This window comes from Corvus hawaiiensis, chromosome 27, assembly GCF_020740725.1.
Source record: "Corvus hawaiiensis isolate bCorHaw1 chromosome 27, bCorHaw1.pri.cur, whole genome shotgun sequence".
NCBI lineage: Eukaryota > Metazoa > Chordata > Aves > Passeriformes > Corvidae > Corvus > Corvus hawaiiensis.
This window is the reverse complement of record NC_063239.1, coordinates 918,434-934,191: the sequence shown is the minus strand read 5'-3', so window position 1 is coordinate 934,191 and position 15,758 is coordinate 918,434. Positions and strand designations below refer to the sequence as shown.

Below are 15,758 nucleotides of genomic sequence, written 5' to 3'. Positions count from 1 at the left end.
GAGAATCCCAGAATGGACTGGGTGGGAAGAGACCTTAAATCCCATCGAATCCCACTTCCTGCCATGGGCAGGGACACCTTCCACTATTCTAGGTTGCTCCAAGACCTGTCCAACCTGGCCTTGGACTTCCAGGGATCTAGAAGCAGCCACAGTGTCTCTGGAATTCCATCTTAGCTGCTCACCACCCTCACAGAGAGGATTTTTTTTCCTAATATCCAATCTAAAACTGCTCTCTGTCAGTTTAAAGCCATTCCCCCTTGTCCTGTCACTCCAGACTCTTGTAAAAGCTGGGATTTCTTGGCCAGATGGAACAGGAAATCAGAAATCACTGGTCACCATTGGTGCGACAGGGGGATCAATCCTGTGCTCCTGAGTTTTTCCAGTCAGATTCCAGGGCTCTGTACATGAAGGGAGTCTCGGTATGAGAGTAAAGAGACCAAATTTTCCCCTTGTTTGACAAGGAGCTAGCCCACTGCCCATCTTTGTGCTCACATTTCCTTTCTATCAGTGTAAAGTTCTTTTTGCAAAAGAAATTTGTGCAATCCAGGCTCTTCCTGCCATCCTTCTCCTTGTCTCTGCCAAGGCCAATCCCCAGGCAGGAATTGTCTCCTCTCATGGGGTGCTGAGTGCTGAAGGCAGGGAGTACTTACAGCACTCAGCACTTTTGTGCAAGAGCATAAAAGGATCTTAAATTAGGCCAATTCTGCCACTCTCCTCTGCAGTTTCAGGTAAGCTCTCTATTCATCACTTCACTTTTCCGGGGTGTTATTCCTGCTGCAAGTCACTTGCTCAGAGGTGTCCAGAGTTTTAAGATGTTAAAATCTGAAGATGTGTTTCTACTGAGTTTCTCTCTTTTGTTCTTTTTATCAATTAATATTATCCACACACCATATTACAAATTTAACCCATTTTCATGTGTTATTAAATAGTTTATCTGCAAATAAGTGTTCAGCTTATTCTGCTCTGCACACCCCTATAACTGATAGAGCAAGATCTAATTAATGCTCATTACAGGAGCAGAATATAAAGCTGCTGCATGGAGACTGAAGCTGCCAGTGTGATTCCAACTGCCCTGATTCACTTCTAAGGTTGTGTTTAGGTTTCTCCAGTGTTTTCCCACTTTCGTAGGGCCAAGTATGAGCTGTTTTCTGAGGAATTTTCATATCGATGCAGGGTTTATGAAATTCAGATGAGGGTCAGTGTCATTCTCAAAGTAATTTATGTGGTTCTCAGTGAAAATAGACACCCTGTGGGATTATTAAACACATGGATTATCAGATCCCAGTGATTTTTCAGGAAAATTTTGTTATTTCCATGCTTAGAGCATGGGCATATCCAGTTGCTGGCTTAATATGTTACCACTCAGGAATTGTTCTGTTATTTAGCTGTGAACTCAAATTGAAATATAAATTCCATCATCCCATATTCTCTTTATGATAACAAATTTGATGGGAATCTGATATACCTGACTGGGAATTCTGGAATCTTGAACAAGGCTTGTGTGTCAGGCATTATAGAGGTTCAGTGGGACTCATGCAGGCAATAAATTTCTATGTCTGGTCCCAAATTCAGAGTGATTTTGGGGGTCTGAGTTCTCACAGAACTGGCTGGTGCACCTTTACTCATGCTATGACTCTTCCTGGAGGAAGAAATATTTGAGGAATAAAGCTGTGGAATCATATAGGCACATTTAAGTGTTTCGGTTCAAGTGTAACAGAATGAATAGAATTTGCTACAGCTGGGAGTTTTGCAAGATCTGATATTTGGGTTTCAGAGGTGGAAATAAAAACTTTTTAAAATTGCCTCCTTTTTATTCACTGTCCATTAAAGGACCATAAAACCAGAATTAATATACAGACACTGTGAAATACCCAAAAAGGAGAATACGGACAAAGGAGGATATCTTTTAGCAGTTCAGTCATTTTTTGGAGTGCCTGAATTTCCTCTGGGTGACTGAAATCATCTTTGGTTTGATACGAGAGACCAGCCACAGTCTCAGCAGATCAGCAGACACAGGTGAGGTCTTTGACAGACTTCCCATGAGCCCAGCTGGAAATACAAACCCAAAATAACTGAAATGCTGCTGAGTGTGTCCTCGAGTGCCTGTGGAAAGGGGAACCATTTGGAGATGGATGTTCAGTGTGTGGTTGTCTGTGTTTTGTGGGGTTATTGTAGAAGAGTCAGATCCGTACAGCAGGAAAACAGCCTTTGGGAGTGACCTTTATCAGCTCTGAGACATTTGGAGGTTTAGTCCTGTCTGCAGGATTTCATTCCCGTCTGGATCCCTACACAGCCTCCAGCTTTCCTGGCAGATCCGCCCCACCCCTCCACAGAGCCTGTGCCTGTGACCATCTGAGCATCCTGCAGGGCTGTGCCAAGGGATGAATGAGCTGGATTCCAGGCTGGCCCTGAAAGCCACTGCCTTCGTCTCAGCAAACTGCAGAACGTGTCAGCACAATCACTCCAAGGCTTTCCTCTTGCTGGAGCCTCCGCCAGCACTCGCTGCAGCTCCGGCACTGCCTGATCAGCAGTGCTGTGGCAATTAATATTTATAAACCCTAAATAAAACAGCACTTGTGTGTACCTGAGAGACCATCTGTTGGGCTCCAGTCCCCAACCACGCACCTGAGATCAGCGTGGCTGCAACCCTGCTGGATCCTTGGGGATGGCCCCAGGAGGGGAAGAAGGTGGGGCTGTTTCCCTGGAGAGTCCCTGTCTTTGGATTCCTCCCTCCTTCATTAGTTACCAGAGCACATCATCCTCATCCTTCAGGGCCAAGCTGCAGGCTTATTTTTTTCCTTTTAGTCTGGAGTCCTTTATCACTGTGCTGCGCATTTATTACATGGCTTTGCTCAGTTGTGACCTTGGCTTTGGTGGTTTTCCACCCTTTGGTACAAATGCCTTGATTTGGGTGTGGTTTGCAGGGAGAGATGGCTCTGTGATGATTTTTAAATACCTCGATTTATTTCTTTTAGTGTTTTTTGGGGTTTTTTTTTTGAATCTTGCGAAGGTGCTTCATAGCGATTTGGACACAGATGCCTCTCAATTAACAATTAATGTATGCACGTGCAAAGATGCCTATCAATGAATAATGCATGGCAATAACCAGCCTGGCCATTGGGTTTGGCCCGCACGAATATTGCATCTGGATTATCCTGAGGGCCCCAAATCACACGTGAAAAACATATTATCAGGTGGAGACAGACACGCTCGACCGATTGTGTGCCGCACTTCCTACCTTTGTGACCAGGCTGGCTCTGCTCCCACGTCCCCAGGGTCTCCCAGGCTCGCAGGGTCTGGTGGACTCTGCCCGAACCAACCCTTTGGGAATGACCCCAGCCCTCCCTCCACCCCGCCGGCCCTGGAGCGGCTCGTTTAGGTACAAACCCCGGGGAATAAGTCCCAGAGGATGCCAGACAGGCGGAGCAGGCGCTGGGTCGGAGCCCAGCAGCGAAGGGGCTGCACTGGGCAGCGAGAGCCCGGCGGGCTCTGACCCGCCCCGGGCCGGGCGCGGCTGGTGCTGAAGGGACAGCGCCGGTGGCCGGCCCGGGCCCAGCCGGGGCCCCGTCTCCCCCTTGACCTCGTCCCCTCTCTGCGCCCCATCTTCCCTCTTCCCCATCTCCTCTGCGCCCCATCTCTCCTCGCACTCTATCTCCGCTCTGCTCCCCACCCTCGCTCTGCCCCCATCTGCTCTCCGTCCCCCACTTCTTCTTTGCCCCCCTATCTCCTCTCTGCCCCCACCTCTCCTTGCCCCCATCTCCCCTTTGCCTTCCATCTCCCCCATCTCCCCTTTGCCCATCTCCCCCCTGCCCCCATCTTCTCTCTACCCCCATCTTTCCTCTCCTCCCCATCCTCCCTCTGCCCCCACCTCCCTTCCGCCACCATCTCCCCTTTGCCCCCATCTCCCCCACCTCCCCTCGCCCCCGTCGCAGGGTCGCTGTCACCACGGGCAGGAGCGCACGGGGCTGCTCTGTCTCCTCCTCTAGAAACCTGCTCTCAGCCGGAGCCGCCTTTGGCTGCCTCCCCTCATCCCCCGCAGGGAGAAACCGGGGTCTCCTGGCGCTGCAGAGGCTTAATTGACTCGCAAGGTCACTAATTTCAGCTCCTGGAGGTAAGTCCTTGTTGCCAGCTCGTTTTCATCTCTCCCCCGTTTCTCACACCCCTCACCCATCTGTCTCTCTTTCTCATCCTCTCTCCAGTGCCATCAATCAGCCCTTTTCCCCCCTGAAGAGGGTCTGCACCAACGATGCCCCAAACCCCAGGAAGCTGAGTCAGCGTTCTGCTCCTGCAGCCCCACTGACCCAGCCGCGATCCCAGCTGCTCCCGCCCTCCGGCTCCGCGGTGTTGGGAAAAGTGAGGAACAATGGGATTCCGGGAGCACTCCACCATTGCTAGGCTGGGGGAGGCAGGGGACAGGCTGGTGGGAGGAAGGGAGGCACGGAGGCAGAGCCCCTTTCTGCCCTGCCCGGGGAAGGGGAGCAGCCGGAGGGGAGGAGGTGCCCGGACCCCATCAGCCTCCCTGGAACAGCGAGAGCCGCACGCCGGGGAAGGGGAGGGGGAGAGGGTGGGTGTGATGGGGGCTGTTGCTCCAACCTGATCGAGTCCATTTGCCAATTCACCACTCGCATCACTTCCGGAGCAGTCCTCAGTTTCTGCTGCAGAGTGAGCTTTCTTTTTTTTTTTTTTTTTTAATTATTTTTTAATTTTTTTTTCCTCTCCTTCCCTCTTCTTTTCCCTCCCTCCCCATCTGGATGCTGGGAACTTGAAGCCTCCTCCCTTAATTGCAGCAGGATCTGCCCCATCCTTGCCTCAACTTTGCGCTGCATCAAAGAGACAGAGCGAGCCACAGGCTGGCTGGTGCCGATGGGGGCAGGGGACCTGCCGGGCACAGCCCTTTGCAGTTGATGTTGCCGTATCTCTAGGACCCAGATCCATCTCCTTCCTATCGCTTTCCTTTTTTTTCCCCCACCTCTCCTCTCCCCGCGTGTGTGTGTGTCTGTGTGTGTGTGTGCAGGATCCTCCTGGTTACCGCTGTTGTTATTCCCCCTTAGCAGGGAGACCACCCCAGCCATGGCTGAGAGGAAGCAGAACGGGCGGCAGGGAGAGGAGGAAGAAGTGCCAGCCTTCTTCAAAAACCTGGGCTCGGGCAGTCCCAAGCCCCGGCAGAAATTCTGTGGCATGTTCTGCCCGGTGGAAGGCTCCCTGGAGAACAAGACCATCGACTTCGACTCGCTCTCGGTGGGCCGCGGATGTAACAAAGTCGTGGCAAAGCAGAAGGATGTTGCCCACCTGGGTCCGGATGCTCCGTCCGTCTATTCCAGGCAGAGCGGGAAGGGAGGGGAACCATCTGTTGAATTCGGGAGGAAGGTGGAGATCAGGAGTGCCACGGGGAAGGAGGCGCTGCAGAACCTGAATGACAAGGTGGGTGCATATATAGAGATATATATAGATATATATTGTGTGAGGTGAACTCGAGCAGGCGATAGGCTGCAGAGAGGACGGATCCTCTCCACCTGCAGCCGCTGGCTTTTATGTCCCCTGCATCCGTGTGGCAGCCCGTGCCTTCCCCTCGGCAGCAGCATCTCTGGCAGAACCTCCCCTCCAGAGCTCGAATGCTGTCCGTGTGCTCTCTGCAGGTGTGCGAGAGGGGGGCACAAGAAAAAAGGCGGCCCCCCCTCGGCACCCACAAACACCCCGCCCTGCCCTCCTGTTTTGGGAGAAACAGCGACTTTTTTGTTTCTTAGGCGATTCCCCAAGCACGAGGGCAGGGAAATGCCCCACCCAGGCAGGGAATGCAGCTCACGGAACAGAAACGCGATTGTGAGCAGAAGAGCATCGATGAGCTTGCACCTACCGGGATCAAACCCCTGCAGGCTTCTTCCAGGGGGGTGCTCCTACCCCTGCTGCCAGGGGAGGACAGGCGCCGGAGTGACCCCTGAGAGCTGCATTTCAATGCCAATTTTCAGCAGGGCCGCTGGCTTTAGTGGGAATTTTTGACTCGGGAAGATCTGGGACTTTCACAGGAATGTGGCATCCTCATAGCAACCCAGGTTTTTAAGACTCTTGCAGATATTTCTCATTCTCTGGGTTTGTCGGGGTGTAATAAAGCCCATCCTCTTCCAGAGGCAAAACCCACTAAACCCATGGGTCTGGCTGACCATGCCCATCTGCTTTCCTCTATAAATCAATTTGAACCAGCTTTATTCAGCTGTGAGCCAGGAAATACTCAGTGAACGCCTCTGACAATGCTGGCTCCTGTGCAGAGGCTGGAAGAGCAGAAATTAATGAATGAAGTACCCACCAGCAGCCTGCTAAACTCCTGGCATAGGGCAGGAGTTTCTCTGAGTAGTCTCCCAGTGGGTTTAGAGCAGCCCTTTCTTCTGTAAGCTGTTTCTAGGATGTGCCTTCTGATTTTTAATACTGATATGGATTGTGTACGCTGGGCAGAAGTCTGCCTGGAATTCAGAATATGGGCTTGTTCACCACTTTCTCCTGCTTTCAGAAACATGAAGTGTTACTGGAGGTAATATAGAAATAGGAATTAATAAAATTTATTGGTTATAAAATAGGGGCTCATCCACCCCAAATCAGCCCCTGCTGCAGTGACCAGCCATATTTCCACATGTGAACCACTGCTGTCAGAAAGAGCTCACAAAGGCAGGCCCAGATTTTCAGAATTCCCACACACCAGCCCCAATGAGGAGGAGGAGGAGGATGTGCTCCATGCTGCTCCAAACCTAGCTTCCCAAACCCAAACAAAAGTTTGCCACTACAGATGCCTGAGGTTTGCTCTGACCATGCTGGAGTGGCTACTAATGGAGTAACTTTCCATGATTTATTTGTCTTGTTGGACAAATCAAGGTGCATTTCAAGAATAAAGGGCTTTTTCACCCTGGGGAGTCAAAGGTTCTGCAATTCAGGACACTTTAAGAGCTAATTTTGGACAATTTGATGTCCTGTGGGACATAAGTATAAGCAGGATATACATTAAAGAGATCGATTATTTTCTGATTAAGAAAAAAAGTATAATAAAAACTTTAAGTACACCATTGTGAAAAATCAGAATCCACCAACAATATTAATAACATTTTTTTAAAGTGTGGTTTTTGGTTCTATTTTTTAATATTATTGTCTAAATGTTAACTGAGGGGATGAAATAATGGGATGGTACAAAACATTTAAGTTGTTTCTCATTAGCTTTACTTAACACTGATGCCAATGGATCGTGTTGTGAGGGGTGGTAAGCATTGGGGTAAGTGCAATCTCTTGGGATAAATGTTATACTGTGGATTGGGAATTTATTGCAGGAATGTTTTAGCTTTGGCTTTCCAGCTGACTGCACCCATAGCTTGAATCAATGGTTAAATCCTCAGCAGTTAAAATCGGTTTTATGGATTTAAAACACAGTCATCCTTTCTGTCACTTATAGAAAGATCTTGTCTTAATCCCCTTTGAAATAGTTAACAAAGCAACATGGACAAGCTATTTTTTATATTTTTCTTTGAGGTCTCAACTGTCAAGAGGATAAAAAAGGGGATGTAATTATTCTACATTAAATAGCAATATATTGTTCTGTGGGACAAGATAAGGGCAATCAAATCTCTCAGTGTCTGTCCTGCCTGGGACATTCTGTAGCCATCTATCATGTGTTGCCCCTGGGCTGTGCTGCCTCATAATTCAGTGTTAAGATCATCTCTGGAGGCACCAGGAAGGTTCGGCCTCAGTTCCAGCAGCGTTTGCAGCTCTATCTCCGGCGGCCAATTCAACAGGTCTGCAGCTCAGCTTGGAGCCAAGCTCTGCTGCTTCCAGCTGCCAGGCCTTGGAGAACTGACTGTGCTTCTATTTCCCATCTGAACTTTCTCATCTTCCCTGTTTGGGCTGTTCCTGGCTGGTTCTGGAGCTGCTGGTTCAGTGCTCTGAGGCCCTGACCCCAGCACTGGGGTGTGCCAAGAACGGCGTCTTCAGATACGGGATTCCTTAAATGAGGCACGAGATCCTTGGCCTAGCTCTCAGGAGCTGCTGTGCACCTGCAAGATCATTTCCTGCAGTGGGATTTACCCACAGGATGATCCAGGTTGTAAAATCCCTCTCAGACCATCGAGTCCGACCGGTGCCCGATGCCCACCTTGTCCCCAGCCAAGAGCCCTGAGTGCCACCTCCAGCCCTTCCTTGGTCACCTCCAGGGATGGGCACTCCAAACCTCCCTGGGCAATTCCAAGGCCTGGCCACCCTTTCCATGAGGAAATTCCCGCTGCTGTCCACCCTGAGCCTCCCCTGGCCCAGCCTGAGGCCGTTCCCTCTCCTCCTGTCCCTGTTCCCTGCGAGCAGAGCCCGACCCCCCCGGCTGCCCCCTCCTGTCAGGGACTTGTGCAGAGCCACAAGGTCCCCCCTGATCCCCCTTTGCTCCAGGCTGAGCCCCTTTCCCAGCTCCCTCAGCCGCTCCTGGGGCTCCAGCCCCTTCCCCAGCTCTGTTGCCCATCAGCTCTGCTTTGTAGTCAGGGCAGAAGCTGGAAAGTTCCTGGTCCCAGAGCTGGAATGGCATCCCAGGGCAATATTTCCCTTTTCCTTACATGACCAGTCTTGAGAGAGAGGCATTTATCTAGGGTTTGAAAAACTTTGGCCATTGATTGCTTGAGCTGGGTCATTCCTGCTAGTGTATTTCCCAGACTTTCTCATATCTGTAATTGCTATTCTTTCTGTCTTTCTCACCTGTTGACATTTTTGGGACAGAGACAGTATTTTAGGGAACATCTATAGAGAAAAGCAAGGTTTAATTGCGAGAGAGATCACAAGGGCTTTAATCCAGTTTGTAGAGAGAGCCTGAGTAGCTGCTCAGACTCTTCAACACCAGTACAAGCCCTGGGATCCCAGATCTCTCCTTCATTTGCCATCTTGTTCTTACTCCAGTAGTTCAGGTCTTTCCCTGTGTGCCTTTACATCCCTTTTTTACCTCTCTTAAAACAGTTCCTGGCCCTCTGGGAAGCACAGAGCACTGTGTGTAAACTGCTGGTCTGAACCAACAAAGCCTATTGTAACAAATAACAAAAATGAAAAAACAGAGAGTAGGAAAATGTTTTTATTTTAGAATTGACAGGAGAGGACTCACTTGCAAAACACTGTCATGAAGCTTGGGACATGACTGGACTTTCTCCTAAAACCTCAAAGCTCTCAGGATCATGGTTGTTCATTCCTGGAGAGAAATAATGAAAACAGGATATTGTTGAGAGCTCAAATAATCACAGACTCTGGAACATTAATGGAACTGTTGTCTAAAACAAAGGAGCTGTTCCAGACAGCTGGAAATGCAGTCCTGAGTTTAATTTGTTACAATGCCTGCAATTTTTCTAGCCTTGTTTCGATAATCATTGCTCACAAAATAATCAGGGAGGATGGCTTGCATGCTCTTCCAGTGGGTCAGGATGGTTTGTGGAAAAAAAACTAACAGTGAGGAGCAGAAATGCCAAAGTCCTCTCAACTTCTTCTCAAAGCCATCATTCTGCACAGCTGATGTTCCATACATCCAGTGGGTGTCTTGTGGAGTGGTTTTATGTGCAGAATTTACCAATACCACATTTTCATGCAGGAATGAGCAAGGGGCCTTGATACAGGGCCAATGTATTATCTGGGTCAAAGATTTGAGGGGAAAATTTAAACACTTGGAGCCAGGACTCCCTGCTCAGCTTAGAGCTGATACAGGTTTTACCCTAAGGCATAAATGCAATTCCTGGCACATGGGAGTGGCAGTTTGGTGTGCCGCCCTTACATCACCGCCCTGGCCATCATTTAACAGGCCCCATCTGGTTAGTAGGTGCTGGGCAGTCATTTAGGGTCTGCCTGAAGTCTTTTACCTGCAGGGCTTTGACTCCCTGTAGCACCCATCTGTCTTGTGGCACATCAAGTCTGGGTGTATCTGCTGGGATGTTGTTGTAAAGTTGGGAAATGACGTTGTCAGCAAAGCTCAGATGGGGTTGGGGGTGGGTGTTCTCATGAACTCTCTTAGCTTAAAAGCATTTGGGAGCAGGAAACCACCCAAACCCAAACCTCTTTGCATTTGTGTGTGATTATCAATGTCCTGTTCTGTGATCCCCTACCAGAGTGCAGGAATGAATCTCAGGGTGGGAGAAGAGAGGTCAAAATTCCATTTTTTCCCTGAGTCATGATCATCCTCCATCTCAGAGGAAGGCAAAGCTGGCTGGCACAAGCAGGGATAGCAGTGGCTGAGAGCCTGATGCTTTGCCCTATAGGTTTTTGGGGAAGGAAAAGGGATTATAATGGTAAAAAACTGTGCAAATCACTGAAAATAGGCATTTCTTAGCCCTTACCCATGATTCCCACAGGCCTGGAGGTGCCAGAGGATGAAAGGGAGAGGCAGTGACAGCGAGGCCTGAATGTCCCATGCCTTTGTTCCAGAAGTTCTGCATTTAGCTGTAGTGCAGGTCAGGGCAGGATGTGGCTGTGAGCAGTTTGGAGAGAACAGCACATTTTTTCTGTGAATTGTACAACCCCTGACAGAGCAATCCCTGTCTAGAACCCTGAAGAGAGCCTGGCTCATTCCCGGGTACATGATGGGGAATTATCTCTGCTGGGCTTGTTTAAGGACAATTCATATCATGGTGCTCAGGACATTTCCTCTAAGAAACACACTCCAACACTAACAGCTTTCTTAAAATGATGTTTTTGAACCTCCTAAAGGGTTCTCGGGCTATTAAAAGAAGCAAAATCAATTGGAAGGTTAATTTTAATTTGCAGATCGAATGTACATTTTGATCGACCTGTTTGTGTGGCTAGAAAGTGAATCTTCCCCTCACAAAATAGTCTGTGTAGTCTGTATGCAAAAAAAATCAGGCTGTTTCTCTGAGAAGCTCTATGATTTTTACCTCCTCATAGTAACATGTTTGACCCTCATGGTCATTTCTTAATTTTAATTTTCTCCTGTAAGATAATAAAACAAGAGATGCCCGTGGTCAAGTATAACAGTAATTTAATTTATAGTGATTAATAATGGACAGTTCTTTCACCATCTTTTGGGGAGGACAGATATATAACTCATCCTGCCATGTATCAGCCTGGATTTAATCCTTCCAACACTTCCTAGGATGCAGGAGGTTGCTGGATCCATGGAAAACTCCTTCAAAATCGTTGAGAGTCGGAGCTGATGCAACAATTAGCATTGGCAGGATCATGACTGAAAATTAGGGCCTGATGGGTGAACTCCTAAAAGCTCTTTTGGCCCAGTTTATTTAAATCCATCTCTGATCTCTCTTTTCATTAAGTTTTAAAATGGATGCTTCCATTTGCAGGGTTTTTAATTTCATGGCAAAATGCCCTTGTGGACACACCTTTAAGTATTGGAGTGAAAGCAACTGGGTGTTGCAGAAATTCTGTGGGCTTTGTTGCCATTACACTAAAATTCCACAGAGGAAGAAAATCTTTTTAATACTTCTTTTCCCAACCATTCAGTAACTCCACAGTGGGAATAAAATTCTTTGCCAAGTGCTTTATGGTAGTTCACAGAATCTGTGAGTTAAGATTCAGAGCTGGTATAAGTTGATTTCCACTGATGCTTGTGCTGATTTATTTCAGCATAGATTTATTTTGATGATTTTAGCATAGATTATCACTGCACAGAGATTCTCATATTCCGGTGCCATTTTCCCTCCAGACCTTTCCAGGATATAAATTTAGACATGTATTTGCTCCTTTAACATGAAATAAGTTTTTGCTGCCAAGAGCCTCACAAGAAATGCTGCAGCAGCTGGGCAGGAATGGCTGAGGATGATCCTGGCCAATATTTCCCCCAAATATCTGAAGCCTGAGGATGGGTCAGGGATACTCTTGTCCTTCCCTTTATTAGCATTGATTAGGCAGTGCTCATTAATGTGGCACCTTTAACTGTAGCCTGCTCAGCCCCCTGTGTGCATTAGTAGACCTGTGGAAGACAAAGTGCATCAGCATTATCCAGAATCCCGTCACTTCCCACAATATCCTGGCACTGCTGTAGGGCAGCTGGGCTGGATCCAGCTCTGCCAGGATTTAAGGAGGAAGTTCAATTCTCTTCTTTTAACAAAGGACCCAACTCCTGCCCCTGACATTTCATACATAGTTACTTTTCTTCATTCAACTTGTGGGGGAATTTATGCAGAAACTAGAGATTTTCCCAGGGAATTACTTAGAGAATCATGGAATGGTTTGGGTTGGAAAGAACCTTAAAGCTCATCCAGTTCCAACCTCTGCCATGGGCAGGGACACCTTCCACTGGACCAGATTGCTCCAAGCTCTATCAGAACCGTCCAAAAAGAGCAGGATGCACCTCAGTAATTCCAGACTGTTTCCCGCTTGTTCTCATCCCAACATTGTCCTTAGCTCTTCTCCTCCCCTCCTGATCACCTGCCCTCGTGTGTGTTTATACAACAGGCAATTTCCATTCCTCACCTGTCTTTAGGCAGGCTAAATAAGCCAGTTTGCAACTACATTAATTTTTAAATTACGTATTTTGACAACCTTTTAGCTCATTGCTAAAAGCAAAGAAAATCGGGGCATATTGGTGTGGTGTAATGCTGCTAAAGGACACATTTGGGAGCTCAGTTCGGGTCCTAAACCATGGAAGCTTTAAAGTTTTGGTGCTCTGTAGATGTTGCCTCTTCAACAACTGTGGCTTTCCAGCCCTTGAATCTTTGTATTTATTTCATTCTGTACTACTTAGGTTCTTGCAACAAGGTGATGAGAAAGACAAGCTAAGTGTCACCTGGAGATTGGTTATTGCTTTCTGACCCTAGTCACTGCTGGATCCAAGTTATGGAATATATGATTATTGAATAATTAACATTCAAGAACTGCTGCTCTGAATTAAGCCCACATGCAGTAAGGAGCCTCATAAAAAAAAAAAAAAATTGCAATACTTGTGTTTGGGCAGATGAGATGGGCTCTAGGTGTGTTAGTGATCCACTGCCCAAGGCCTGGGTGCCAGCTCCCAACCCTTGGCCAGTGTGTGATTCCTCTCTGGTACTCTGCTACGTGCAAAAAAAGACATGGAACCATTCAGATACGAAACCGAGGAGGAAAACGAGCATCAAAGAGAAAGAAAAGGAACAGTTGCACTGTCTAAATTTAGAGACCTGATGTAGATTCTTGCTGCCATGTTCTGAACAAAAATATGCTGAGGTTTCAAAACTTCTTCCAGCACACATCAGAGGGTCAGGATAACTCATTTAGGGTTGTCTATTCTAATCATTAAATCAAAATAAAGCCCTACAGTCTGAGAAATTAACCATTTTGCCACTGTCATAATGAGCCACTTTTTCATTTGTGGCTAATTGGATATTAACTGATTCACATATCAGCTCTTTAAGTGTTGTGTGATGTCCTACCTATACCCAGGAAAAACTCCTTCGCTATTTTCCTTAGAGCTTCCTGTGAAGAAATGAACATAAAAGGTCCTGATAGGGGTCTGTTTGAACAGATGTTGTCTTTTTAATGATTTATTGCTCTCCCAGAGCAAAGGTTTCATTTCTTTACTGGCTCTGCACAGTGTGTTTGGGTATGTAGAGATCACAATTTCGTGGCAGGCAAAGCTGCAGTTTGTGCGATGTGGAATTCCTCATGAGTGAGGGAAGAAGGTAAGTCTTTGGTTGTTAATTATCAGTTATAACCTTGAAGCAGAAGTTATTTTGTGGCATTGAGTTAATTGATTTGCGAAGGTAATTCATGGCTTCGAGTTCTCCAAGAAATGTGTTGTACACACACAGCACAGCTGATGTCAGAGGAACCTGCCTGGCCAGGGATCCCACCTCCCTTCCCTGCACTGGGACAAGTGCACTGTAAACAATGAGGAGATATTTATGCCATTTAATGCATTTCTTTCCTTGAAGTACCAGCTTATGGAGTTCAGGGACTGAGAAATTAAGACTGCAAGTGTGACTGAAACATGGAACACAGAGTTGGCAGCACTGGAGTAGTAAGGAATGGCCCGAGGGACCAGAGAGGATCCCCACGCCCGCGTGCGTAGTTCTGAGCCCACATTTCCCTGGCACTAAAGCTCCAGGTTAGTGACCAGAGGTGTCTCTGGGGCTTGCATCCGGGCTGGATTTTCTGGACGAGGTGTGAGAGAAGGCAGACTAGGAAACCAAAGCGTCGGGAGCGGCTTCAAATCTTCATTTCCACACCCCCGCCTCCTCCCAGTTAGCTAACTGGGAGCGCCAGAAAGGGTGGGGTGGGACAAAGAAGATCGAAAGCAGCGACTTCCCCATCGGGCATCCTCCGTTCTGCCGGTGGGGGGCTCGGATGGTGGGGTGTCCGCAGCCCCGGAAATGGGGGGGGTCGTTCCCGGGGGCTGCAGACCCGGCGGGGGATGGATGGGGGTGTCCGCAACCCCGGCAATAGGGAGGTCCTTTTCGCTCCTCCGGGGGGCTCGCAGCTCCAGCAGGGCATGGATGGGGGTGTCCGCATCCCCAGGGATGGAGGGGGCGTTCCCGCTCCTCCCGGGATGGGGTGCAGCCTCAGCGGAGGATGCATGGGAGTGCCCGCACCCCCGGCAATAGTGGGGTCGTCCCCTCTCCCCCCGGGGGTGCAGCCCCGGCGGTGGATACAGGGGAGTGTCCGCACCCCCAGGGATGGAGGGATCATTCCCGCTCCTCCCAGGGAATCTCGCAGCCCCGGCGGGGAATAAAACGGGGTGTGCTCATTTCGCAGAGCCCCGCGGCTGCCCCGCCCAACGCTGCAGCTTCGGGGCCTCCAGGAAGCGGTTGGGTGGGAGCGGGGGGCCGGGTGGGCGGTGCCTGGCGTGTCCCGATGTATTCCGGTCCGTCTGTCCCGATGTATCTCTCCCTGTCTATCCCGGTGCCTCGCGGTGCTCCCGATCCGCGCTCCCGCGCCTGGCCGCCGGGAGCGCGCGCGCCCCTCCCACCCCTTATTTGCATTCCGGCGCGTCCCCTGCTCTCCCATTGGGCGGAGGCCGCCGCTGATTTGCATCCCCGCGGGCGCTCAGCCAATGGCGCCGCGCGCCGGGCGGGCGGGGCCGGGGGGCGGCGGGGCCGCATGCGCAGCTCCCGCCCCGCCGCCGCTCGGGGCTGGGCCGGGCTTGGCTGGGCTGGGCTGGGCCGGGCTTTGCCGGGGCTGGGCCGGGCTGGGCTTCAGGCGTAGGGAAGAAAGGGAAACGCGCAGGGCTGGCTGCTTCTCCCGTTCCTGCCATTGCGGAGAGCACGGTTCGCCTCCCGCGCCGCGCCGCGCCGCGCCCCCCCCCCCTCCCCCCCGCTACCCTGCCCCGGGATCGCAGTGATTTGGCCTCGGGGGATTTATTTTTATTCTGTTTTATTATAATTTTTTTTTTTTTTTTTTTTTTTTTTTTTTTGATCTACGCACCGGTGGAGGGGAGGTCGTGGAGCAGTTGCTGCGCGGGAGACAATAGCGGTGCAGCAGCCGCCGCGCTTCTCTTTAAAAAATATATAACATTATTGAATAAATACATCGGGGGTTGATTTCCCAAGATGTCTTATCAGGGGAAGAAAAATATTCCGCGGATCACGGTGAGTGGAGCGCAGGGAAACAGCGGCGGGGAAGGGGGAGGGGTGCGCGGGGATGGAGCCCTTTGTGTGCCGGAGCGATGCGGGGCTGGGGCAGGATAATGGGATCAGGGATAATGCGGCGCTTCCTGTGCTGCAGCGTCGGGGGGGCTCGGGGGGGCCGGGGTCGGCAGAGCCGGGAGATGCTGAGCCCCGGCCGGAGGCGGATTCAGCGGCATCGCCCCGCGGCAGCGCAGCCCC

The 15,758-nt window shown here is 49.7% G+C and overlaps 1 protein-coding gene across 2 annotated transcripts in view; it reads left to right on the top strand.

Annotated features, from left to right (window-relative positions):
• The first annotated feature begins 4,017 nt into the window (after nt 1-4,017).
• The window catches only part of DPYSL2 (dihydropyrimidinase like 2), a 53,945-nt gene continuing 42,204 nt past the window's right edge, over nt 4,018-15,758 (top strand). Inside the window, exons 1-3 of one of the 2 annotated variants that reach the window (XM_048287258.1) lie at nt 4,018-4,111; nt 4,200-4,353; nt 5,052-5,421. In XM_048287258.1, coding sequence (XP_048143215.1) covers nt 5,071-5,421 — 351 coding nt within the window. In that variant the 5' untranslated portion in view covers nt 4,018-4,111; nt 4,200-4,353; nt 5,052-5,070. Of the gene's footprint in view, nt 4,112-4,199; nt 4,354-5,051; nt 5,422-15,125; nt 15,522-15,758 lie in introns of those variants that run through there. The other variant, XM_048287259.1, reaches the window with a different exon arrangement.